At 38.1% G+C, this 26,707-nt stretch overlaps 1 protein-coding gene and 1 long non-coding RNA gene across 7 annotated transcripts in view; both read left to right on the plus strand.

The window, feature by feature from the left end:
* Positions 1 to 1,211: 1,211 nt before the first annotated feature.
* The window catches only part of LOC119656735 (high mobility group protein DSP1), a 70,563-nt gene continuing 45,067 nt past the window's right edge, over positions 1,212 to 26,707 (plus strand). Inside the window, exons 1-2 of one of the 6 annotated variants that reach the window (XM_038063282.1) lie at positions 1,212 to 1,394; positions 26,103 to 26,603. In XM_038063282.1, coding sequence (XP_037919210.1) covers positions 1,380 to 1,394; positions 26,103 to 26,603 — 516 coding nt within the window. In that variant the 5' untranslated portion in view covers positions 1,212 to 1,379. Of the gene's footprint in view, positions 1,395 to 1,991; positions 2,095 to 23,833; positions 24,340 to 25,096; positions 25,634 to 25,751; positions 26,604 to 26,707 lie in introns of those variants that run through there. The other 5 variants (XM_038063281.1, XM_038063280.1, XM_038063279.1 and 2 more) reach the window with 5 other exon arrangements.
* On the plus strand, positions 2,040 to 22,887 carry LOC119656736. The gene is made up of 3 exons (XR_005250087.1): positions 2,040 to 2,188; positions 22,225 to 22,341; positions 22,414 to 22,887. It is a non-coding gene; the product is annotated as an uncharacterized LOC119656736 (long non-coding RNA).

Genomic DNA, 26,707 nt, shown 5'->3' on the forward strand with positions numbered 1-26,707 from the left:
ACTATTAATAACAAAGGTACGTACAGAAAGTCAGATTTGGTAATGGTCCAAATACTATTGGCGAATTTTTCATTTTGGAACATTGTAGAAATCAAGTTTAAGTTGACTTTTTGTTTTGATTCGTCAAAAAATAATATGTTGTGCGATTTCTAGTTAAATTTGTTGCATAAGGGAACTGCAATAATACAATTCATACCTGATCGGATCACTCAGTACTAGTATTATTATTCTGTTAAGGGAAAGTCGCACCGCGTCTTTAAAGAACTATTGTGCCCCTTTAATATGTTCCCTACTTTAAGATCTTTAGGCTCTGCATCTGGTATTAAGTATTCTCTCAGATGCCTCGACCTACTTTGCACAAGTGCCGGACACTGTCCAAGGACGTGTATAGAGGTTTCGTCATAGTCCTCACAAAACCTGCAGGCAATGTCCGTAGATATCCCTAGCTTCCCTAGGTGATAGTTCAGCCGACAATGACCAGTGAGGATTTTGGTGAAGTTTAAGCAATCCTTTGTTCGTATGGGTTCGTATCCCCCAATAAGCACCCTGGGCTTCTCCATCCCTGGTAGGCCCGCCCAGTATAGTTCCCTTGACCGTTCCTCATCATTTCTTAGATTCATAGCCATGAAACCGTTTCCGATTCCACAGAAGGGTTCTGGCCCGTGTAAAGGAAAGAAACAAGGTACTAGTAAGGAAATAGGATATTTCCTTAACAATATAAGGATTTCCTTTTTCCACATCTATTCCTCATCAACTTATGCTAGTTTGTCAGCAAGTGGGACACCTACATCAGTTATTCGAAAGCATTTGCACAAAATGCGATCAACATTCTCAAAATTTCACCCAATATAAAATCGCCCCTAAAATGTGAATAAGTTTTCGAATATGCAAATCGAGTGTGCCATCCTAATTGCCATTACCATAGTGATTGTAAGCTACCAACGAATCAATCACAGCGTTGTCATCTGTCGTAAATCCTTATTCTTAACAGATCCCTGCTGCCTACTAGAAGATTTCCTAGCGTATGCTCACTTCTCCGATGCACTTTTCCCAAAAGATCAGGCGTGTATACGTTCTATTCGTATTTTGTCACACTGTATATTTATATTACTTTGCTCTATTCTTGGGTTTGGGTTTACATTGCCTTTGGTTGCTTTGGTAGCCCGTTGAATATGCTACTGCCGCCTGCTGCTGCTTGCCTTCGCCCCGTGCACCATGTGCCACCCCCTGCAACCCTGCGCCCCTGCCCCTCCGCCTGGCTCCGCGGCCTATCAACCGACCTCTCTATTAAACCGTAGCCGTAGTTTAGTATTCCGAATTGGGAGTTTGTATATGTGTTGAAAGAAATTTCATCTAAAAGAGTATTATTCTTCGTATACATGGAACGTATTCAGGTAAGATTTGTTTTTCGAATATTTTTAATTAAATTTTTAATGTCATACAATGCCATAACAATTATCCATATATCGAAGAACTAAGTAATCATATTCCGGGTAAATTGTGGTGTTTAAAAAATTTCGCTAAAGTCAATTCGGTTGTGTTTTAATTTGCCTAGAGTACTTGCCGCAATTAGAGCCGTGCGCTTTGTGCAAGTACAAATAAAAATCATCGCGTCTCAAAATAAAACCGCTCGAAAGAAATTAATAAATATCTAAAAAATGTTCTGTGTGCAAATTGCAAGCGGCAAATGGCCACCGGGATGTTTGGGCGCAAGATTGTTTTGCAGCTTCGGTAGAAATCGTGAATTTTTTTCTGAAAAATAATGTATCGGGATAATTTCAAGTAGTCATGGGATACAATTGAAATATTTGCCAAATTGAACTGGTTAAATCTTAGTGACACTGCAGATATGACGTACTTTTCGCTAAAATTATTTATTGTTTATCAAAACAAAAAAGACGACGGGCGCTGAAAAATATTCCGCAATAACAAAAATGGCGCTTGCCGTCTCCTATGGTGTGGAGATGGCTGAAAACATCGCATTTTAGCCGCAGTAGCGAATGATGCGCTGAATAGACGTTTGTCAAACAGTTGTTGTTTTCCCTGTATATTTTTGAGAGTTTACGTTTTCAATTTGTGAGAAGTTGCATAGAAGTGAGTTGAGTTGATTTGTAACGTACTCGAAGTGTGAATGGATGAGTTCTAGTTTGGTAGCGGCACGATGCGTGGTGCGAGTTAGGCCATTACCGTAAGTGGTATTCTAATGCTTGGGTCCGCAAACATAGCATTGCGATGTTTCTCCGCTCGGTTTTACAAATTATGCTTACGTAGACGAGTGGCATTTATGCCAATTGTCAAATTCGGAAATTAGGTAATTAAAAATCGTCCGGGGTTGGTTGTCGAGGCATGGACGCAACCAGGTTTGCGTAACTTAAAATACCTTCTAAAATCCGCTGAAGGCCAACCGTTGGATTTCTCGTACTTTCCAGTTTGGCAAATATGCAATGCACGTTTGTAGGTACGCTGCTGTCTGGGAGTTTTCCCGCCAAAATTCGTTCGAGCAAGCTTCTGTAACCTGGCTGTGAAGGTTTAACGGGCGGCCGGTTTGGAATTTTGAAATTCTAATTAAATATTTAGCAAAAAATTCATTTATCGAATATTACGAAAATTTGAGGATTTCGAAATTTCTGCAGCTTTAGCAAAATTCTCCTCATCCTCCTCTCTGTCTGCTGAGCCCCCGGGAATAGGATCGAATATGTCTCTGTCTCGCTCGCACGTATTGACCGCTTTTATCCGGACCAGTTGTTGTTTTTTCCTCTTTGCTGCTGTGTGCTGGTAGGTGCCTGGCTGGTACATAGCCACTGCGTCGCGTCATGCTATATTCCTCATTCAATACATTTGATCGCAAAAATCTATGAATGGCTGCACCAATTTGTCTGATTATTTTTTGAATGAAAAGTAACCAAAAACGGGAGTAATATTATTTACGCTTCATACATCATGCTACAAAATAGAACCTGCGTTTCGTACAGTCTCCATAGTCTATGTTATACTCCCAACTCCAGTAATTGCAATTTCTTTCCACTCCGTATCTATCCACTTACTTGCAGAGGCAGCTGTGCTTTATATACATGTCTACAGTTGTACCAAGAATAATACGAAATTGGTATGCTGGAGCAAAAATTGAATTTCTAGAAAATTCATAATGTTTTTAGAGTTAATATAATATTTTCAAAAGCGTGGTGTGGCATAGATTAGCTCAAATCATTCAAAAATTAAATTCACGTTCCTATGTGGGATCAAACAATTTCACCTGAAAGGGAGCTTGCTCTGCATGGAAATTAGATAACGTTTCCTGCCTAACCGGCTTGAAGTTTGGGGTTTAGAATGCAGACAAGTGCATCGGATTTTCCCTGATTAAACTATTGTCAAAATTAAATTGTTTTTTATCATTCTCGACAAGGGACTATAAAAATTGATCCGGCTGAAAAGCAGATAATGAATTCATATATGCACCTTTCACATGACTAAACTAGCATGGTCTTGCAAGCAATTTCCAGAAGATTAAAGGTTGAATTAATTGTTAATTTAGAAAACAAGTACAAATTGTAAGCTGACTAGTTTCAAAATAGTTTCTAAATTTAGTATGATTTGCTCCTGAATTGTTCATTGATAGAAATTCTCACCCATAGTAAACTCCAATGTGGTTTCCGTGAACGCCCTTTGATACGTGTACAAGTTCATCTTGAACATGAATGTAGACTACAGTAAAGTCGTTCTGTGTCACACCAAATGGTTACACACTTTCGACTAATACTGCGAAACCCTATAAATTTACCGTCTCTCCTGAAAAATCCCCATATTACTGGATAGTGGCATCCGTTATGTTATGTAAACTAAATAAAATTAACGGACATGCTAACGTGATGTAAATAATATTCTAAAATTTCATCCTACGAATGAAACGTTTACTCACAGACCCTTATTGTTATTTTCCCTTCATTATTACAAAGCTTAACGCTTTACAAGTGGTAAGCCTACCGGGGATTCGAACATAGGAACAAAGCCCCTGTTACGGTCAGTTTTAATATGTAGATACCTGGTCGTGCTTTGAATGTTCCTAAATACGAGGATCGTGGAAAGAGTTTACTTACTGCCTGCACTAAAACATAGGAGTGGTTTGTTCTTGAAAACTAATGCTTTCCGTCATTAAACAGATACGTATTCAAACCAACTCACAATTTTTAACAAAAAAATTATGCTACAAAATGTTCGGGAGCAGGATAAACACTAAACCAAGTACAGTTTCTAATTTGATCCTCCATCTGTATAAATCTAGTATTACTCCAAGTGTGAACACCCGTCAAGTAGAAAAATAGACAAGCTTATGTGACTATAAGTCCGGATCCTTTCCAAACCGATACATTTCAGAACAAAGACACTGTCATCAGACGTGCAAATAACGGTTTATAGCTCTACAGTTGCATTCGAGCTTTAACTTCTTTCAACACAGATTCGACTCCCGTACATTTATTTCATTTCTACACCTAAGGAAGGCCTTTGACCGTGTCCACACAAACTCATCTGGTATACATTGCGGCAAAAGCTAGTGCCAGAGGAGCTCGTGTGCTGGGTTAAATTGCTCTACTACCACCTGAAAACTAAAGTTCGAAGTGTGATATATCAAAGCCGCTTCGTGTTTCTGTCTTGCTCACCAAGGAAGTGCCCTTCACCATTTCTCTCTGTTCTTGTTATGTAAACTGTCACACGGGACATTCAACGTTCAGCGTCCTACACAGCGCCCTATGCGGGTGAAATTTCCAGCAAAGCTGATCTTGAGCAGCTTGTTCAAAATGGAATGATCGCCTCATAGAAAACAGTCTTAGATTGAATCGAAACAAGCCAGAATTTCTCACTACCGACCTCAATGAAACAGGCAGTATCAGTGTCAGTGGTAGTAACCTGCCGCATCCACACTATCAGCTAATAGTGAACTACGTTATGAAATTGCTTCACGTATCAGAAGAACTTGATGAATTGCCGTTCCACAACTGGCGTTCTTTACTATCGGCATATCAACGAACGCCTCAAATCTAAAATTGAGTGTTGGCTAACTAACAAAGATAATAAATGATGCCTTGCGGTAGTGGGGACACATATCGCGTTGGACCCGTGGCGTAACGCCTCATGATCATATTCGAAATCAAGACATCCACTAGACCGATTACATTGGTCTGAACATCGAAGTCGATGGAAAACGATTGAGAGGTCGGACAAAACAACGATGGCTTTCCGATTCCATCGAGATGAGGCTTTTGAGCGAATGGCAGAATGGTGAAACCGATCAAAACAAGTCCATCCTGCTGGGATAAAGACTGAAAAAGAAGAAAATTCTTTTATATTGATTCACAATTAGTACCGCGTCCTCCCAACATTTTTCTGATTTCGCGGACTAGTTCTATCAATTTTCTTCTGGAAATCATTACATTGCCATTCCTTGAAATTGACAGACTAACTGCAGTATCATTTAGTTTAGTATCGTATGATTGCCCCTTTATTGTATACCTGTGTCACGCTCCCATATATTCAGGAGACAGACTGGTTTAAAATCTACAAATAGTATTCTGCCTAGCCAATAGGAGTTAGTTTATTATAGATCGTAGATATTGAAAGGGCTCAACTATAGTCACGAGATTTTAGCTTTTTTTGTTATAAATATTTAAAGGGCCAATTGAAGTTAGGAAGTCCGGGGAAGTAGAATGCCCCTTTTTATTAATTTCATCAGTTCTGCTAATTATTCTTCAATTCTTGTCTTTACAAAATGTTACTTTTGTTTGGACTAGTTACCAGTTGCAGAGTTATCATTGGTGCTCTGCAAAGTGTTGTTGAAACGCTTTTGTTTGATTTCATAGCTTTCTTAAGTAGAACGTCATATGTTTTTTATTTTTTCTCAAACATAACTCAGGACTTCTTGGCTTTCATTGTAGAACTAATTGTTCTCTTATACAGACTTTCCACTTCTGAATATTTTATTAGACCAGTTTTCATTGCTACGGCTGGAGCTTATCTTGTTAATTGTTTTGGTACGGTTGACTCCGCTATCGTCCAGATAAACGATGTCGATAAGTAGCTTTGACTAAATACTGGTCCGAGTCGCAGTTATCATATCGAAATGTGCGAACGCCAAGTATGCTAGTAACTAAAGATTTGGGCAACCGATGAATCCGACAATGTTAGAAAGTCGAGTTTACCTCACTGAATCATTTCATTTCCGACTTTATCGATCAAATCCCCAAGTGCTACTTTAACGTAATTAATGAACAATGAATCGGAAAATCTCTATAAGCAATTACATAAGTTGTTTTTTATTGGTTCGTCTTTTATTTTCAGTATCAGTGTGAGGGTTGATTCTTTAGATCTTGACAGATGATGCCATTATTTATGGATTTGAAGTCTAAAAGTTGAGGCCAAAATCCCAGTCTTCAAGGAATTAATTTCTTGTCCCCAGATGAAGAAACCATCAGAGATTCTTCGCTCAATAAAAAAAGGAAAAAAATACTATCTCGACATATAAAACAGATATCAACGGACAAATGAACTAGAAGATGATATTGACATTGAGTATATCACTTTGCCCAAAAGGGTAAGCGTTCTTTTATTATTGGATATATTTTATTAACGAGGCCGAGTATTCCATTTCCACGGAGATAGGTGATAAAGTTAAGTAAGAGTCTAAGTTACATAGATAGCATATACTCAAGAAGAGAAAACAAGGACCTATTGGTTTAGTTTTCGGAGATCGGAGGCCTGCTGAATTTTCACAGATTCATTCTGAAAGAATGAATGCTCCATAGCTACCAAATTACACTTGGTGGGCTGCTTATTTACAACTTGAAAACCAGCGGATTTGTCTTTGTTCTTGATGATGTTTCATATCGCAAAATAAGCTACCTGGTCGATCTCACCACTTTCTATTTTTTTATCATTTTTAAGTTCTTTTGGTTAGACCCCTACATATATTCTTTATCTTAATCACGGCAAATGTTAGGAATATCGTTAATCTGCCTCAACATTTGATTTAGAAAGCTGGAAATGATGTTCATACATTTTTCCATTACTTAAACAAGGGGTTATTGTCGTTTTCAGTCATCTATTATAACATTATCTTTTTATTCCGAGATGAACTCCATTATTTGGGGGAATTTTGATGATATATGATCGGTGCAGAACTTTCCAATTTCGACAAAAAACTAAAATTAGACTTAGCCATCTCTCAGCAAGGTTTCTATGCGTAGAACCATAGGTTTTATTGCAAATATAATACCGAGATGAATCCTGATTTTCCTGAGCCGGTCCGTTTCCTCCTATAATCTGCACCATGTAGCTCTAGGGCGATCCACTTTTCGACTGTCTTGGGATAGTCGATTTCATTGCATTCCATAGCCAACAATGGAGTTGTCGCCTTCTCTTCCCGCTTTCTGATCAATATGTCCGCGGATATCTGGCCCGTACACCGTCTTTCGAGATTGTGTTGGGGCAGAGGTAAATATTTCCGAAGCTTTGGAGTTTACGAGTAACAATGGCGGTTAGTTTCCCTGTACTGCTTTATAAAGCAACACAGAGAGAACATCGCGTCAACATCATGTTAGTGTTGAGGTAAATGAATTTTAAAATTTTGGACAAAGGCGAACCTAACGTTGTTGATTTGCTGGGTAATATCATGTTCGGTGATGCTCAGATATTATCCATATATGATTCGCGTCTTCGTCGCAGGGGTGCGATGCCATGTCAGACTGAGAATTTTGGCGTTCTTTATAGACGGAGTCTGCTTGCCCCTTCTCTAAATCCAAAATCATTCGGTCAAATTCTATGACTTGGTAGGAGAGGTATTTAGGGAAAGATATCATAATCCATTGAAATGACCCATTTCCTCCAACTAAGGTAGCATGGAGAATGTCACCGATAACAAGAAGAAATAGTTTGGATTTAAAATTCCACCGAAATTTTATCTAGATGTAGCACGTTATATTTTGCGCGAGCAAGAAAATTACCACATTGCCTCCTAGTGTACCGTTACGGTCTTGAATGAAGTGCTCTAACACACTTCAAGGCCCTGATCCAACATGGATTGTTGCGCCAACGATTATTATTATTATTATATGTCGGTATAATAACAATGTTTGTATATAGGGCAGCCCAGATACAATCCTTATTGGCGCTGTTGAAAAGTGTGGAGTTACGAACTAACCGCACAACGCCGTTAACGTGGCCAGTGCTGGATAATTCGGATAGGAAAGTATGGCGCCTCTTTGAGCATTTTTGGTGACAATTTCATCAATATCCTCTTGCGGACTCTCCAAGACAACTGATATCTGGTTAACAAAATAATTCTTAGTGTAGGTCGTCAGTATTAATAGTATTACGTGCTAATTTGGACTGGTTTGAACCGACTAAAGTTATGATCCGAAAATAAAGATTCGCTGGTTCCTTGGAGAATGAATGCACTTTATTTCTACGAATACGTATTTCGCCATTTGCTATTTTTTTCAGTGGTTCCCCTTAGATCGGTATTGAATTCGAAGGATCGAAGCTCTCCCATCCTATGCAACAGTCGTGGACTCAATCTGCAGACGAAAATAATCGACTGAATCTCTTTGGAAGTCGATGTCAGTGCCTCTCTCTGCATCTGAAGTCTTTGATTGTGGATAATACTGTACTATTGAAATTTTCCCTATTTTTAACCGGAATATCGCAGTCGGTATTCTGTGCTGGAAAATGGAATTTACAATTATTTTTAATAAATTCGCACTATATTTTTTTCAAAATAAGAACGTCGGATACCAGTCGACTCAGCTGTGAATGAGTACCTGAGTCAAATCAGGGTAATAATCTCGGGCGAGCGTAATGCTGACCACATTGCCTCCTACAGTGTACTGTAGTGTACCGTTACGGTCTTGAATGAAGTGCGCTAACACACTTCAGGGCCCTGATCCAATATGGATTGTTGTGCCAACGATTATTATTATTAAGGATCCTACTATTATCAATCAGCTTATTAAAGCAATTTTGTCTCACTCCATAAAGCAATTAATTCATTTTCTTCATCTGCCAATATATTTCTATGATAAGTATCCATTTATGTTGTTGTTTTATGAGGAAAAACTTTGATTCATATAATTGACACATACATATTCCAATTTGTGTTTTCAGAGGAATCAATAAGCGCCCTAAATATAATTAAAGTTTTTCTCAAAGATTCTCATAGTTTCAATTTCCATCATATACACTGGCAAAAGCGTTTATCCATCATTGCCAACATTCCTTGTTATTTGCATGCAAGCAAGCTTTTTATCTACTTAGTAGTGTAGTGTATTGAGGATCTTCTTTAACATTTATCCCGTTCAGTGCACGGTTAGGTCGTCTCGATTGATTGCGCCATTTTTCTCAGTCATTGGCCTGATCTAGGTGAAGTGGAGAGTCTTTCAAATCACCATCTAGTGCATCGAGCCATCGTCGTTTCGATCGGCCTTTCGGTCATTTCCCATCAACTTCAATGATCAGACCCACTTTAGCAGATGAATTCTCGTCAGGGCAAACACCATCGAAACCGACTATCTTACAGTTTTTTCACGATCGTTGACAACCTCAAATCGATCGCGGATCTCCTCATTTTGGCTGTGACTGTGGCGTGTTACGAGAGCCAGCATCCAAAACCATAGAGGCTGATATGATGAACTACACTGCAAAAAGTTTTTAATTCGAGGCGCTCGTTCATACGTTGATCCCAAAGAACATCAGTTATAGAACGTGCAATTTCATCTAAACTGCGCTGATAAATGAAACAGAGGCGACGTTTTATAACAAAATTAATTGTGCTTAAGGTCGTTTCCCGAGGAACTAATGTGTAAAGATGTTTTAGTTTAGTTTAGTTAACTGGGGGTAGCCGCAGCTCCGAGCACTCAGGCCATTGTTAGGCCCATTGTACTATCCCCGGCTTCCCGCCTACGGTGTTCGCAGGCTTTAGCGAATCTTAGAACATTCTCCAGAGGCAGAGAGTGTGCAGATTCTTCATTGAAAAAAACCTTGCCAAGGTGTCTTCGTCTGAGATCTGAGGATGCCGGGCAACTGCATAAAAAGTGCAAGGCCGTCTCGTCCTCCTCACATTGGCTGCAAACAGCCGAAACCACTACCCCAATCTTTTCCATATAGTGGATTAAGGGACAGTGTCCCGTCAAAAGCCCTACTAGGGTTTTCATGTCCCACTTCTTAAGGGACAACAAAAATGCCGCTCTAGTGGCCCTAGGCTCCTTCACAAGGATTTTCGCTTGCCGGCAAGAGTCCAAATTTCTCCACTCGGTTGCGTGAATCCTTGCAATTTCACCCTTCAGAATAGACTTGACAGTAGATGATCTGATTCCAAGAGCTGGTTCTGGCCCCACCATTGTGGATCCAGTCTGTTAGTCTCCTCATTACCGGCGATGTTAGAGTGCCTTGGCATCCACATCAGGAATGTTTCGTTCTGTCGGCCAAGTTTCAGCAGCACCTGATGACAACTCCAGAGTGTAAAGATATTAGAGCTCACTTTACTATTTTTCAGCCGAGTCCTAAATTAAGTTCTATCCTGCTTTGGCCATAGCTTTCACAGCTTTGTCGGGAAACGCTATAGCTCCAATTTCTTTTCCTCAGAGTTCAGCATATAGTATATTTTTATTTTTAATTTGTTGCTTTATTTATTATAACAAAGCTACATTCATTGGTTTTAATTTAAATATGCCGTTTACTCAAAACATCTTTTACTTTGTTGCCAGAAAACTGAGAGCAAATTTCCACCTTTATTTAAAGCCAGTTTCACACATCAACAAGAAAAGATGGTAGTCACCCTACACCGGAGCTTCTGGATGGGTCTTAATGGACGCATGAGGCTTAACATTGTCCTGTTGGAACACTATGCCCTTTCTTTTGTCAAGTATTCGCCATATCTAACTAACAGTAGATGTTCGAATTGAGCGTTTGGACAGCAGCTCTTAGCAGATAACGCCCTTGTAATCCCATCGAAAACCCAGCAAAGCCTTCCTGGCCACGATTCCTGATTTGGCCATCGTATGGACCGCTTCACCCTTCTTTGACTATGATCGTTCGTCACCAGTCATTATCTGCTTCTGAAATGGTTCGATTTCCTTTTGGGAATTTTTAAGACAATTCGTGCGGGACCCCCCAAACATTGAGCTTCTTTCTGAAAAAGGCTTTATGACAGCTTACATGCCAGTTTACTTCTATCATTTCCAATATTTTGTCAACATTTTCGATGATCGGTATACCAATGTATTGCGCATCTTGTTGAAATCGGCGAAATCAAAATTGCTCAGAATTGGGACCATATGTAACATTCGCAGGATCAGTCGCCTGGTTTTCGTTGTCGTCTTCATCGAAACGAAATTGCAGCTTATGGCCAACTTCTTCCCAATTGATTCCATTAAACACAATAATGATAAAGAATTATAATAAGTTGTTTATGACTTACCATTCCAATTTACAAAAACGTCCCGAGTTATATGTCCCTAACGCCATACAGCAGCAAACTCATAGATTTCTTTTCCCTCAACATATTATAGGGAACGAGGTATAAGACTGCGGCGAAGAATTAACCCACCCAGTAAACTATTCTTGATCATGAACATTGAATCGGCATTCTTCAAAGACATTAGGGAATGGTCCAAAAGGGCAGTAATGGGTCATTTTACAGTGATATATTGTAAAGCTCCAGCTGAACTCTAGCTAAGAGTGTTGCACTGTATTGGTACCTTCGTATCATTTCGGAATGCTACTTATTTCATTTCGTTAGGGGATTTCCTGTAAAGCAAGGATTACTGTCTAGCAGTGTCGATTGGGCTTCGAATTTCCAATTGCACTACTAGAAAGTTTTAACTGTCAGAGGACCTGGAGTTATCCAATGCCAAATCGATGTTCAACTCAATGCATTATTGTCCATCCAAGTCAATGGGCCATTCATACGCAAAATCACTACCCCATTCCCTTTCGTCAGCAAATTAAAGAAGGTGAAATACCAAAATAGACAACATAAAATAATCTATTGCCCCTTCTTCCATTATCAGCATAATTGTTTCAGTTTTTTGAATATTTCCGCCTCCTATACTTTTTGGAGGGGATTTAACGCCTCGGAATAGACTTGGAACTATATGAGTTCTCGTAATGATTTAAAAGTTTTATTCGATATTAGGGTCACGTGTGTGCCTCTAGGGGACGCACAACAGTATAAAATCGCTACAATTTTATATGACCAATCTAAAAAAATTATCTTATCTTGAAAAGCCACTCTGAAGATTTCTAGTGGCGGTGTTGGAAAAAATGCAATGCATTAGTGCAAATCGAGATCTATATTCAGAGTAGCCATCTTGGTTGACATTAACCCGTTTCCAACTGAATGTCCTGTTTCATATGTTCCTTCTTTTTCATGCGTCTTTTAAAGTTTTAATTTGCCGGTGTTTAAGTTTTATCTACATTGTACATGCATTCTATGACTGAACTGAAAAGATAATTGTTAACCTTTCTTCTAGCGCCTGAAATGCATTTGTGGCAGTTTCTATGTAATAACACCTTGATATGTACGCGAATATTTCCGTAGTGGCGTTTTCTTTAAGTAATATTTTTCACCTCGCTTAGTACATGGGTACTTTTATTTACATCGACTAAGAAAAGGGTCTGTCTGTATGTCTGAATGTTTTTTATTCAGCACAACATGTGCAGTAAATGACTGCAGGCTGAGGACTTCCGCTTGTACTTGACAATAGACAAAAGTATTCGGTTTTTGCAAGTTCACAAATCTAAAATCGTCTATGATGAGATTCCTTCTAGCAAGTAGTAATAATAGTGTCTATTATACCAGTAAAATAAGAGGTGATTTCAGCCTGAATTTGTCATTATTGCGAACTGGGGCACTTCCGGTAGTTGTTGTTTTCCAAATAGTACTATATAGTTTCGATACACATACTCTTAGTTTCAATGGATATACTCTTAATGAATATGGAAGTTCCACCAACAGTTTCTTTTTTATATCAATGCCATGAAAGTGTAATGAAAATAAATGACTTGACCAAATTAAATTGATATCTTTTACAAAACCAATAACGCTAAACTAGAACAAAAATCACTCCTTGTTCAGTCAAAATTTCGTTCCATCACACTTGATTGTCGCTTTCGACTCCTTTATCATTGTGTATTACACCCCTGAAATCATCTTTCCTAAAGTAGATCGTACTGAGTAATGCATCAGATTAAGATCTAGCGAGTTTAGTCAGCAAGTGTCGTTTTCTAAAACGTGGGAAGAATGCAATTAGACTGTCAGCTCTCAATTCTGCTGGAGTGCTAATCCATTTTTAACAAAACACTGCGATGCCCACAGATTCGAGCGATACTAAAAATCTTGCTACTGGTAGGAGGCAGTTTAAAGTTGGACACTGGTAACATATTGTCAATAGCGCAGAGGCCTTGGACTGATCATAAAAAAGTGGCAAATGACTTGCAAGCGATGGATTTTAGTATAACAATGTTTTCCACGCTCGCAGTTATGTAACTGCGCATTCTTAACTTCCGCTTCTAAACTCTGGCAAAATCATGCATTCGGAATTTTCACTAATCCTTAGTTGAGATCAGTTGATTGCTGCAAGGTCGATTAGTATTGCCTCCGGTCTCCTTAAAAATATTCAGGCAACATTTTTAGCCTTTCTTGTGCAAGATCGCAATGACAATGGTATAGCTATTCTATTATACTAACGCAAGTTGCAGTTCCTGCAATTTATTTGAATAATGGAAAAATTCTAAGTCGGTAATGAGAATTGCACATCTAAAGATCGACGTAAAAAATGTATTTTTTCTGAAAGGATGTAACTATCTGAACTTGGAATTAACAAGCCACATTACGTGTTAATTACGTGAAGTTCAGCTGAAAAATCAGTTGCGTATTCTAATCTTCTGAATTGTCATTGTTCATGTTTATCGAACTTTCAATTTTACATTCTTCATAATTTGCATTGCGGCAAACCAAGTGCGAATCGTTAGAAATCTAACACATTGGAGAGCATTGAAGGTTGCCATATGGTATAAAGATGAAAAAAATGTAAAACACATGATGGACATTTATTGGGAAACAAGTTGATATGTAACTTATTCGTTAAAGTTTGAGTTGTCTTGGGATTTTTTCGAATGAATGCCTGGGTGTTTTTAGTTTTTATGGAACCTAGGGAGTTTCCGGTAAGAAAACTGAAAATTTGATTCTACTCAGTAAAGCGTACTTTGCATGCTTTTGGGAGAGGCCTTGTAACGTTGCACTCAGATCAACAGATATTAGACTGAACCCATTCATATTTATTCTAAACCCGAATGTTTCTTCTAAGAAAGCTATTTCCAAAAGATATGAAGAACTTTGTACTTGAAGTCTTCATTTTGTTTTTAATATCCTACATTTAATATAGAAAACTATAGTTTTCAAGGAATTTAATTTCAGTTTATTTCTTAAAGTCATTATGATGGGAACAAATAACATGACGCGTATTCAGCTTAGTAATTCGTTGTTATCTTCTTGTATTGCCCATTTACCATTCTTCTAAGTAACGATTTCTAATTGTTGAATTGCACCTGAACACCATTACTATGTGTATCCATATTTCCCATGAAACCTTTGCACAACAATAGCGGATTCCGTGCGAGGAATATTTGCTATTGAAGCGCATGAATATTCACAGTAAGCAACGTTTTGTGTAAATTGATAAAATTATCTGAAAGATATGACAAATAGTGTAAAGGAAATGCTATTTAAAATATGGTCTCTGATAAATTCTCTGTAACTACAGAACATTAACATGGCATTTGGATATATTTGGTGAAGTGAGTACACATAATAAAAGCGAAGCAATATTTCGCATTGCTTCGATTTAAAAATTGGTTGCTATAATGCCGAAAGGTAAGAATATATACCTTAGTAGATTATAAGATCTGTGACGCAATTCGTTCAGTAGTCAAATTTGAGCCTTAGTGGAATGAATTTCATTGCCTTCAAAAATGGGTCTTATTCTATCATTGAATATTTAAAGAAATAATCTGCTCCTGAAGTTTGTTAAATAGACTTCAGTTGAAGGTTCCTTATGAAGAAATTTTACACCGGAAAAATTATATCAAACAAAAATTCGTTTGCTGCGAAAAATGAAGTTAGGATCAAAAAGACAGTGACATGTTGCTGGGTCGTTTTATTTACATTGACGTTTCAAAGTACAGTCCTGGTAGTTCAAGTGTTTTGGCGCATTATTTTCCTTTGTTCGCATTTAAAACTACCAATATTAAGTGAATTTGCTCCTTGTCAAAACCACGTTTTCTCGTATTTAATGCGTAATATTCCCAACTTTTCCATAATAAAGCGTATTATTTTTACATGTTATTTGGAAGCTAACATAATGAGGCAGCTTTTGTCAACTTTGCAAGTTTGTATTTTATGTAGTTCCCAAAAATGGTGTCAAATGTGGGACTAAATAATTGAGGGTGTGGGAAAGTGTGACTTTATGGGAAGGTCACGCTCTTTGACACTAAAAAAGACAAATAGAGTACTCATTACATAAACCAATTTTACTCCCAACAAGTGGTACTATCCACAATTAAAATTTGTACCATCATAAACGAGACACCCTGTATATTTGAGTGATTTTGAATTCCTCATTAATATATTTTTGTCCGATGCGTCAATACAGCTTGCGAGTGCTATGCCGCATCTGTTCAAGGTTAGGTGATAACACGTAGCTGATGTCACCTAGATCCTATTACTCGTTTTCCACTTGCCCTGGGCACTCGCCCCTCATTGATCCTGCTCTAGAATCTTTATCCATTCCAGTTTACAAACTTTTGTGGGAGTTTGCTTTGGAAAATGTAGATTGTCAATACGAGGCGACTAACAAAATTTCGGTAGATTTATGTGAAAAAAATGAATAGACGGTAATTTTTCCATCTTTTTTCATCCCTTATCACTTTATGACTGTTTATTCATAATTTCAATTAATTTCTTGAATCTGTAGATCCTTTTGAAAATATTCCTTGAAATCGTCTTATAATCTCCTCATTAGAACTAAAGAAGCTTCATCTCTTTTTTTCATTCTTTTATTTTTGGAATTAACCAGAAATCACAAGGTACTTAGATTAGGGGAGTAAGAAAGCTGCATAAATTTCTTTGATGCCTGAGAGCGCAATAAAATTATTGTTTTTTTCAGTTGTGTGAGGTGGTGCATTCTCTTATCGTAGATTGTAGCGTCAAAGTTTCTTTTTTGGCTTGGCTACATCCACATTTTTGAAAACTTGTATACTACTTCCCTTTGACGGGCGGATTGACTCCTGGGCTGCTGTTTGGTTTCCGGGTCGTTCTTTTAGAACTATGCTTTGTCATCTGTAACGGTTATGCCGGAGTTGCTAGATTGGATTTCGCAAGTAAATATTTATTTGTGTAAAACCCATCGAGAAATGTATGTATGTTTTTCGTGTATCCTAGATGGTAATAAAGTATTCGTGGCACACCCATGTGATTCAAGCCTAGTTCATTAGCAACCATGTTTTGAGTGAATTTGAGGTCTTCGTTTATTTTAGCTTTCACTAGATCCACATTCCTATCAATAGTCGAAGGTTCTTCGTGAATTTCATGCCGTTCCTCTTTCCAGGAAAAATGTCCTGTCCAAAATCTTTCAAACCACTTTGCCACAGTTTTAAGTGAGAGTGAAATCGCCCCATATGCATTTTGGAGCTCATTACAAATTTGCGTTGAAATTGGTCGAATATAAGGTATAGAATTTCCTGTTGTATTGCTGACGGAATTTGTGCAAGCATGTCATCTTCCAAGTTGTATTGTCTGGTTTCCATATTCACTGATCTTTCTGATATTTTACATAAAATATTACTATACTAAACTATGAAAAACAACCAACAATTTACGAAATTGCCCTAACTAAAAATGAAAGTGTCAATTTACCTAACTTTTGTTAGTCCCTCCTTATATGATTGGGCGTTGCTACTCTTGTTTCCGCGAGCTTATATTTTTCTCAGTTTATCTCTTTCCCCAAAGTTTGATGTAAAATCAAGGCTTAGATGGAATCATCTTTTTATCTTATTAAAATTGTACACTGCACTCACATATGTAGTGAATGGAGAGGTTAAACTTTAGCTAGAAGTCAGGGGAAGAGATTCTATTATATTTAAGAAGAGGGGACTTTACAACTAGATATTTTGCTATAAATTCTATTAGTAAAGTTATAATAAGATGAGAACGTGTCGCAACAAGCTAACACCAAAAGGAATAGCACCTCCACCTAAGTACACAGCCAAAAACCATACGTTGACTACTTAGAATAATAGTACGTGTCGTGATACAAAAAATCTTTTATCGTAAATTGTTTTTCCGTATTGCCTCCATTTAAAGCAAAACACCCAACCCAGTTCTTCCTCAACCTTTGTCCCGTTCAGTAGCGGAGTCGGCTGAAAAACACTTTCCAATATTGCGTCACCCTTTGAAAAACTTTGGTTTGTCAAGGTCTATAGACTAGGCCTGAATTTCGAAGCCCTGCCCCAGCGATTGGCATTAAATTCTTTCACTGGAGAAATTTTTTTACATTAGGATCTTCACTAGGTGCCAGATCTAGGGAATACAGAAGGTAGTGTATCATTTTCATTATTTCTATCATCGGTGAATGTACCGTTACGTGGTCTTAGTTAAACAGCTTTTTTTATCATAACCATATGGTCCGTTTCTCCGTGATTTCATCATTCAGAAGACGGTGTCATGTCCAAGTTGAGTGATCGTCAGTCTTCCTCATAGTTCCAGGTTCAAATCTCGATCCGTCATGAATGTGTGTTCGCCTTTGTGCTGGCGCACTGCTATATGCTTATCACTTGCACCGTATTGAGTATATTGATAATGAATTTGAAAAACAGTCTCTTTGAAAATCAAATAGGGAACAATAAAAGTATAAAAGTGTGTAGGGGGATGCCTAATACTCCACAAAGTAGTGAACAGGAGACATAGTATATATTATTCTAACGTTAACGACCCATTGTTGTCCCGACCGAGTATTGGGTTTTGGGTATTTGGGACGAATGCCACCCTCTTCTTCCCACTACTCTACGGTCTTCAGATTGAAATCCATCCAGTCAATTGAAATCCAGTTAGTATCAGTGAATATACGTTTCGTATATAGTCACGCATCGATGCAAAAGGTCATGCCGATTTCACTGAAACAAAGTTATATTTCTGCTTTTGGTCCAGGATGACAAAGCGTACCATCCACCGCGCGAATACCAGCCACCGTGCCTACGGTTTCTGCTACTTCACGCAAATCAGCTCTGGTGGTGAACTCCGCAAACCAGTACTTAATATTTGTTATGAATATTGGATAACATTTTTCCAACCACTCCTTGTTCATGGACGTTGTTTTGCCCATCAGAACAGTTTTATTTTAATTAAACGCGTCAGACTGTTATTCGAATACTAGCAAATTGAATGTTAAGGAATTTGGAATGCAGCCCTTTCGTGGATAGTTTTCAACGATAACTTATGAGTATTCATACGATCTCCATTACATGCGGAAATGTTCACATAGGATATCCAAATAATGACTTATCTGAAGTGCCCAAATCTAAATAACCTGTCATGGCTGACTTTTGCAAATCCAAATAACCTTCATCAACAGTTACAACGCGATTGCAACCCCGTCTAAATTCCTCTGGCAAGACTCTAAAAAATTAGCAACTCCCCAATCGTCAGTGCCTCACGAGCGATGTGAGCATTCGCGGTACCTAATGGTAAGAATCCTCAAACGATGACATTCAATGTTATAAGAATTAATAATACTCTTCCTTTACCGTTTGTCGTTTTTCTTTTCTGAGCAAAAACCGTTCCGTTTGTAGTTCAATTTGAATAGCTTCACTGCTTTTGATCTTGTTTTCGTCGGAAGTCCTTTTCGCTTATTTTCTACTGGGATTACTGCACAGACCGGTATTCTCACCTTAAAGATAAACAGCAGTGATGAATGTGGCCTCTTTCTGTTTTTGGCCTTTCCATAATCATTTTCTCTTTCTGTATCAGTGTTTCGTGTATAGTTGTACGAACACGGAGAATTCGCCAGGATTGTGCTGAAAAAGCACCGAACCAATCTCGGATAACATTTTTTTTAATGCAATACGGCATATATATCTAGCAAAATATCGTATTTAACGATAAGCCTGTGGCTTCAACTAATTTGCGGATTGCGTAAAACAATCAGTGATTTCGGAGGATTTATATTCATTATATGCATTGATTAATTGCACTAATTGCATCGTTTGGACTTAAATCTATCCGACTATAAGGAGTATCAAGTTGATGTGGAATGCTATGAGTTTCATCAATTTATAATTTCCATTTTCAAGTCTTTGATGAACTTACCTTTTGATCAGGTGTAGTGTAGTCCTTTTTTAAGGTTTTGTGTGTCCCCATACATGCAAAAATTTTTTTTCATCAAATATAGTCATGTGAGATATCAAATGAAAGGTCTCGATTAGTACTTTCCGAAGCCGGCCTTAGTTTTGATATTTGTTGAAAAGGTGGGGAGTGCGGCTGGTTGAAAGTGATAATTTCTTTAACGGACCCAAACTACCCAACCGAAAAATTCAAGAGGCTGCCACTATGTGGTGCCTAGGCTCCGAAATACCCTCCATGCCGATATCTATTCAAATAAAGTTAATAATAGTATATTACTATAATTTTCAGTAATTGACTGCAAAACCCCCCTTAAATGCATTCTAGCATCACATTAGTGGAAAACGCATTGTTGCTAACAAAGTTATAATAGGTCAAAATTCTCGCTTCTTTGCAAATTCAAACAAGAATGTGGATATTCTCACATAATATAGTCATATATTACTTGCTGCGTACTAATGGGACAAATGCACACTCAAATGTCTTTATAAAAGAAATACACAAAACTTTTTATACCTAAAGCTTCCGGTTTCCCAACTGATAGCCTCGCGATCAGATCAGGCTTCTCATAGAACTAAATGGCGAAATCGATTACGACGAGCTGATCCTGCTTGTGAACGAAACAGACTGAAGAAAAAGAAGAAAGGATCATTCTGGAGTTCCGTTTTGATCACTTTATTTCTTATAGCTTAATCGTCCTTCTCAAATGGCCTCACATTTCAATAAGCCAGCAACTGTTACATATTCATTGCCTGTGTCGCGGCTTTTCGTTTCCTCGAAGTTATTGTCAGTAAGTTGCTTTCTTCTTCCCCATTGGTAATCCTCCGTAATCGAATTAGTAGAGTAAATAAAAACGGATAATTTTTGCAAATAAATTCAAAAGTGCAAACTTGAGTGGGAAATCCCTGGTTATGAACAATTTTCAATTCGCATCATTTTAACAATTCGATATGATTTCAGTTGTTTCAAAAAAATTAGCTAGCTCCTCCCAAGCCATTTTTTTTGTTCTATTTAAAACTTGCCGCAGCTAAGTATGTTTTCCATTAAACTGTTGTAACAAGTTATGGCTCTTGATCCATATTCTTGAAGGTAAAATATTGAATTAAATTCTGACCCAGAATGCCAAGATTTGATCCTGTATCAGTTGACCTTTTCTTGTGAGGATTTAAGTGCGTCTGACCTATGTAGCGACGAACATTCAGCATATTTTGCATTCGGCTGTTGGGTTTATCGTTGCTTTGCTATTATTATTTAATGTTAGCTATCCGGTGTTAGTATTGTAAGATCAACTGTCCTTACCTTTCAACGCTTAGTATGCCATCAAAATAATGAGATTCTGAGATTCTTTGTTAACAAAAATATCAGCAACAAATCTAATATTCATAATCAGGAATATTGAATACTAAAAATAAGTTCCTTTGGTTTTGAAAAAAAATCCCTTCTATTTCGATCACGAATTTTGAGTAGCTTGCATATCAAATTGAAAGTAATTATTACTTTACTTACTTATTAAAGCCTTGTTATGTAGCTAATGGCCACCATATTGTAGAATACATGTAAACTGAGGGTTTTACGTGAGCACCTGTCTGGAAGACTTAATCCCACGATCTTCTTCGGACACGGATTGATTTTGTGACCACAATCAAAGCCCCGCTGAGACGAGCAACAACGGTACCAGTCTATACCAAGTGCATAGCTTAGCATTCATACTGGTGGATGCAAGACCTACCTAAATACTGAACTAAGGAGTACGGCACCCGTGTTGAAACGCAACACCACGCCGAGGCCTGAAGGTCTCTTCTTGCTTGAGCATAACCACAACCCCAATAAAACTCCCACTAGGGGGCCAACCGCAAACAACCGAGCTGTACTCACATACAACGGGAGTTCTCCCGAAGTACGAGAGTCCAAGGGCTATCTCGGTGCCCATGGTACCAGTATTATACCCCTGGTAAGATTTCGTGACCAAATTGCCACTTCAGATGAGTCCTCGTGCAGATTTGGGTGTGATGGCCCTGATTAGGCCTTTGGAGCATTCGCCTACTGCCTCACGGCCGCCAAGCCAAAGTGAGTACAGCGTCTCCCGGTGCCACCACTATGGAGTTTCTCCTCGGCCACTTGGTTTTGGTTGGGCCGACAGGGTTGCCGCCCCGTCTTCCTCACCGCCACCTCTGAGCACCATACGAAAAAGACAAATACAATGATTAGTCAGACTGAGAACCCTGGTTTTGTGTAAATTTACCTTCAAACTGAATCTGCTTGCCTCCGATGACTCGGTAAGAGGACAAACATGAGTTTAGTGGACGTGTTTGAGGAAAGATGACTTTGCCCATTGAACCTCTTTACATACTCTGGACAAGACTGCATGAAGAACGTTACCGATAATTAGAAGAAATAATATCGATGATTGGCGGACTCCACCTTGGACCTCAAATTCCTCTGAGATTTTACCTCGGTGCAGCACGTGACTTTTTGCGCCATCATATGTCGCTCTGATAATAGGTATTATTTTCTCCCGAATACCCCTCCTGCGTAGGGCACTCCACATACATTTCCTGTTGTGGTCAGGAACTTGATTATAAGGAATTTCCAGCTAAACGTAGGTAAATCCTTTTATGAAAGTTGTTAAGCACTGAAAAAACGTAAAAAATCTATATTCCCTTAAAAAACTGAAACGAGTTCTGTGCTTGAATAGAGCCGATCCAACATTTCGAGGCTAAGATTGCAAGTTTTTCAGGATACCCACTTCCAATATATGCCCAGATACATATTACACTTCTTTTTAGTGAGTTCACCATTTTATTAGAAATCATGGAAATAAAATGACGTTGAATCCAAAAAATGATAAAAAATTGCAAATCGAAGAGATATTTCAAATTTGTTGGCAGAAAGGTACATCAAACGTACGTATTTCTTGATATATATTTTGACCCAGTGACTATTTTTATTCATCCATTTTTATTTTAGATCTGCAGATGTATTTATGCGTCAAAACGAAAATTTTAATTTGATATTATTGTCAAGACTAGAGTGTACAGTTGAATGAAAATGCTTTAATTTGCCTAATGGATCGTAGAGCTGAAAATACGAGCTTATGAAAACTGGCCGACTAACCGTTGTGAACCCGTCAAAGCCTACACTTCAATACTGAGGCTGTTGATATTTAATGTTCCAATTACATGCTTATATTCAGTTGATATTATCATTACATATCAAATAATTTCGAATATTTGTAATGAGAATAGATTCATAGTTTTGGAAGGACCATTGTAGTAGACAATTGTAGTTCTATTTAGCAGTGTAGTCACGCCTTTCAAAAATTCTCTAGATTTGCATATTAACGACAACAGTTGTATGGCTTCTTTAAGAAATGAATTGATTTATCTTAGGATACTCTCCAATTTGCTGTTCAGTCTACATTGTAAAATTAAATGCATAATTTTAACTAATGCATTAACTTGGTCCTAAAATATTTGTAGAAATGATAAAAGTCTAAGACGACCCTAATCGCTTTCCGGTCGAAAGCATCGAGAACAACAAAAGAGGCACATTTATTCAACATATGTCGTTCCTATGTTCTTGGATAATATTTTAAGATATGTGGCAAAGTTTTATGAAAATTTGAAGCCTACAGAAAATTAGTTTAATTGATAGCATAGCATCCCCTAATTTAAGCAGGGTTCATAGAATTTTGTGATCAAGTGTATTCCCAATTTCGATTTAAATCAACCGAATAGAATTTCGTGCGCGCAGCCATCAGCTTCGTTTGTTCGTTGTCGTTAAATTTCGTAAAATCGTTTCGGTGGCTGATTGCAGAGGAAAAATCGAAGCGAGACGGAGAGGATGGATACCCGTTTTCGTGAACAAGCTAATATAAAAGGCATTCTATAAGTATAACATGCTTGGCGGCGCTGTTCCCATACACATACATTGACAGCGCACGCCAGCCAGGCCGAAGCCGATAGCCGACTGGCAATACGCAAAAGTAAGACGAATGCAGCTGTATAAGTCTGTCTCGTTCGGTTTCATGATAACATGCATCAGTACCCGCGCTTCGTTAATACTTTCCATTCCACATCATAGCGCTTCGTGCAACGTAAACCATCGCGCGTTGCCCTGGCCTTTTATTAGCATCAATTCTATCAATGTATTATATGCGCGTCCCTCTTGTTCGTACATGTGAAACCGGTCGAACAAGAATCGTTCAGGATAGTATGCGTTGCTTGGTATCTGCTAGCTCGCATGCCGGTTTATAACGACGGCATCACAACCACATGGCCGAGGCGTATTAGCTTTCGAATGCTTGGCTGTATGAGTTCAGGTCATGTCTATATAGATATGTACGTCCGTATATATATTCAATTTCCTACCCTACGCCTAGACGTTGCCAAATTTCGAAACAACGCTCCAAATTACACGCTGCCTCTGCCTGCCTTCCCTGGTCTTGTTTGACCAGTTTCACATCATTTCTACACAATATACAAGAAGACGACAGTTTTACCGCGCACTTTTATATGGTATTATCCCATCTCTCTAGTGTTATTCATTCTCCCCTAAAAATATAATAAACTACAACCGCGTGCTATTTCACGATGTGTTTACAATAAAGTGCGATATTCTATCAAAAAACTGAAAGAAAGGAGTGCAGAAAAAGCAATTTTAATTGAAAATATTTTATTCAAAATATATTACGGTATATAGTGCTTTACCTATTGATTTTTTCGGGTCGGCGGCTTCTGGCCTCCTATCTCGCATCTATATCCGTCGTAACCGTCGTTTTCGCCGTTCGATTTCTTTCTACACATTTTAATTTTGCTCATTTTGTTAAAATCTGTTGGCCTAAGAATTTAATCCATTGTTTTATGAAAAGAATCTCAAGTGATGAAAAGTGGTCTTCCAGCGTATGTATCTCGTCCCTGGTTCTGGATAACGTTTCACTTTCTTCCCTCCCAAAACATTATTGAATATTTAACGGAAATCATTCATTCTAGACGGAAGCATTTTATATAAGTTGACTAGGGAATGGATGATATCATTAACTAAACAAGTTGTAAATTGAATTTTTACATTTCTTACATTGAAAAAAAGGAAAGAAGAAGTAGAAAAAATAGGCAAAAGAATGAAAGAAATTAAAGTAAAAAATACTTTTTGAACGTCAAAAGAGAATGTTAAAAAGTTTATCTCGTACGTTATCTTCTTTTTTTAATGTGAATGTGGCTTGAACGTGTGCGTTCATTCGTTGGTTCAATTATACTATATACTGCGAAAGTTTTTACTGCTTGGAGTGGTATTAGTGGGCAAGGGCTAGCGAAGCGTCGCTCGCGTTCCTCTTTTGTTTTAAAAAATTTTCCACACACTAATGCCATTTTGTTGCTTTTTTTTATCTTCAACGGTAAAAAAGTTCCAAGGTTTTCAATAGGACAGCCGGAAGAACCAAAATTCTACTGAACAAATGCTATCTCGAAAAATCTAGCAAGCAACACAACTTACACCACGGTTGAAAATTTCTCGACTAACTTGAACTTATTGAGAATACCTACTATTTAAGACCTCCATGCACATTTCAATTCATTACATCTGAGATCTTTTTTTATAGAATGAAATGCATTAGAACGCTATGCCAGCTTGAGCTGGTGGCTATTACATGCGGCTATATCGTATGGTGTAAATAAAAACATAATTTGGCAACTTGGCAATCTCAGAAGCGCGCTAGAAAGGGATAGAGATAGGCATAAAAAGGGACGGAGCATGTTCATATACTGTACATTGTGAACAAGGGAACACTACCAACAAAATTCTATACTACAAGAAAAAATACAGTCTTTTTCCTTCCTCCTCATCATCGTCGTCCATTTGACGAAATACATATTCTTTCTGCCCTGAAGAGGAGTGCTTAAGCTAGAGGAAAGAAGAGCGCGCGTTTAAAATTTATATTCGCTTCGGTACTGATTTTTTTCCTTTTATTTCATCTAAATATTGTAAATTTTTTCGGTATTCTCACGTTTTCACAATATAGAAAATTCTTTGAGTTTTGTTGTTGGCATTTTGGGAAGAGTTGAACATACGTCTCTATACTTGTATAACAATATTCCAAGAGTTTTTGGCTTGACGAATTCGAGGGGGTGAAATTAGGAAGAGAAGAAAGTAATAATAGCGCCGCCGTTACGGATACGGTCAAAATACAATAGTGTGGTAGTAAGTGGGATGGAAATATAATTTTTAAAAGAAAAACTTTTGAACTTCAAAAATTTTCAAAATATTTCAAAGACTCCAACTTCTTTTTTCCTATTTTAAACACAAAATTCATTTACAGTAATACTGCATAAACTAAATTATAAAACATATAAAACATACATACACCTAATGTGCTCCAATGTATATAGTGGTCGGTGAAGTGTTGATTTTTTTGTTATTTCGACGGCAAATATTTCAATTGTAAGAACAGTTCGTTGCTAGTGTAGCGCTGAAAACTAGAAACCTAACTACCGGCGTAAATTTATCGAAATTCTTTGTACGGTTAATAAAATAATTCGCAAAAATGTCGGAGCACCATCGGGGTGCTTGGGATACTCGTAGTGATGCTGTCTGGTGGCCTGGAACGCTTGCAACACAAGACCAACAAACCCTTCATCACCAACAGCTAATTAATCAACATCACCAACAGCAATTGGCCGCTGCTCAACAACAGCAGGTTCAGCAGTTACAGCAGCAGCAGCAGCAACAACAACAGCAGCAGCAGCAGCAACAGCAACAACATCAAGTTGTTGTGCAGCAAACACAACAGCAACAACAACAAGCTGCCCACAATGATGTCACACGTAGCAGCAATTGTACCACGTCCGGAGTAGCCACTCAACAATTGTTCTCGTACAAGATGGCAAGTAGTTTTCAAAATCCTGCGACGACAATGGCACAGGTTGTTGCAACATCGAATGCTGGTACCGTTTCGGCATATGATTATCGTTTGAATATGGCCACAGCACAGGCAGCTGCCGCTGCAGCGCCTGGCTCGCAATGGTGGTACGCTGCAGCCGCCAATCAAAGTCAAATGGAAGCAGCGAATGCTTTACAACAGCATCAGCAGCAACAACAGCAGCAGCAGCAACAACAACAGCAACAGCAAAATCAACATAATGTTCATAACGTTAACACACCGCCGCCATCGGTAAGTACAAAAGTTACTACTAAAGTCATCTCCTAATCCTCGTATTCAATTCCTTATTATATAATTTCATTCATTCATCCAATCCTTGAACCTACCAAATATTT

The sequence above is a fragment of the Hermetia illucens genome, chromosome 5 (genome assembly GCF_905115235.1).
Source record: "Hermetia illucens chromosome 5, iHerIll2.2.curated.20191125, whole genome shotgun sequence".
Taxonomy (NCBI): Eukaryota; Metazoa; Arthropoda; class Insecta; order Diptera; family Stratiomyidae; genus Hermetia; species Hermetia illucens.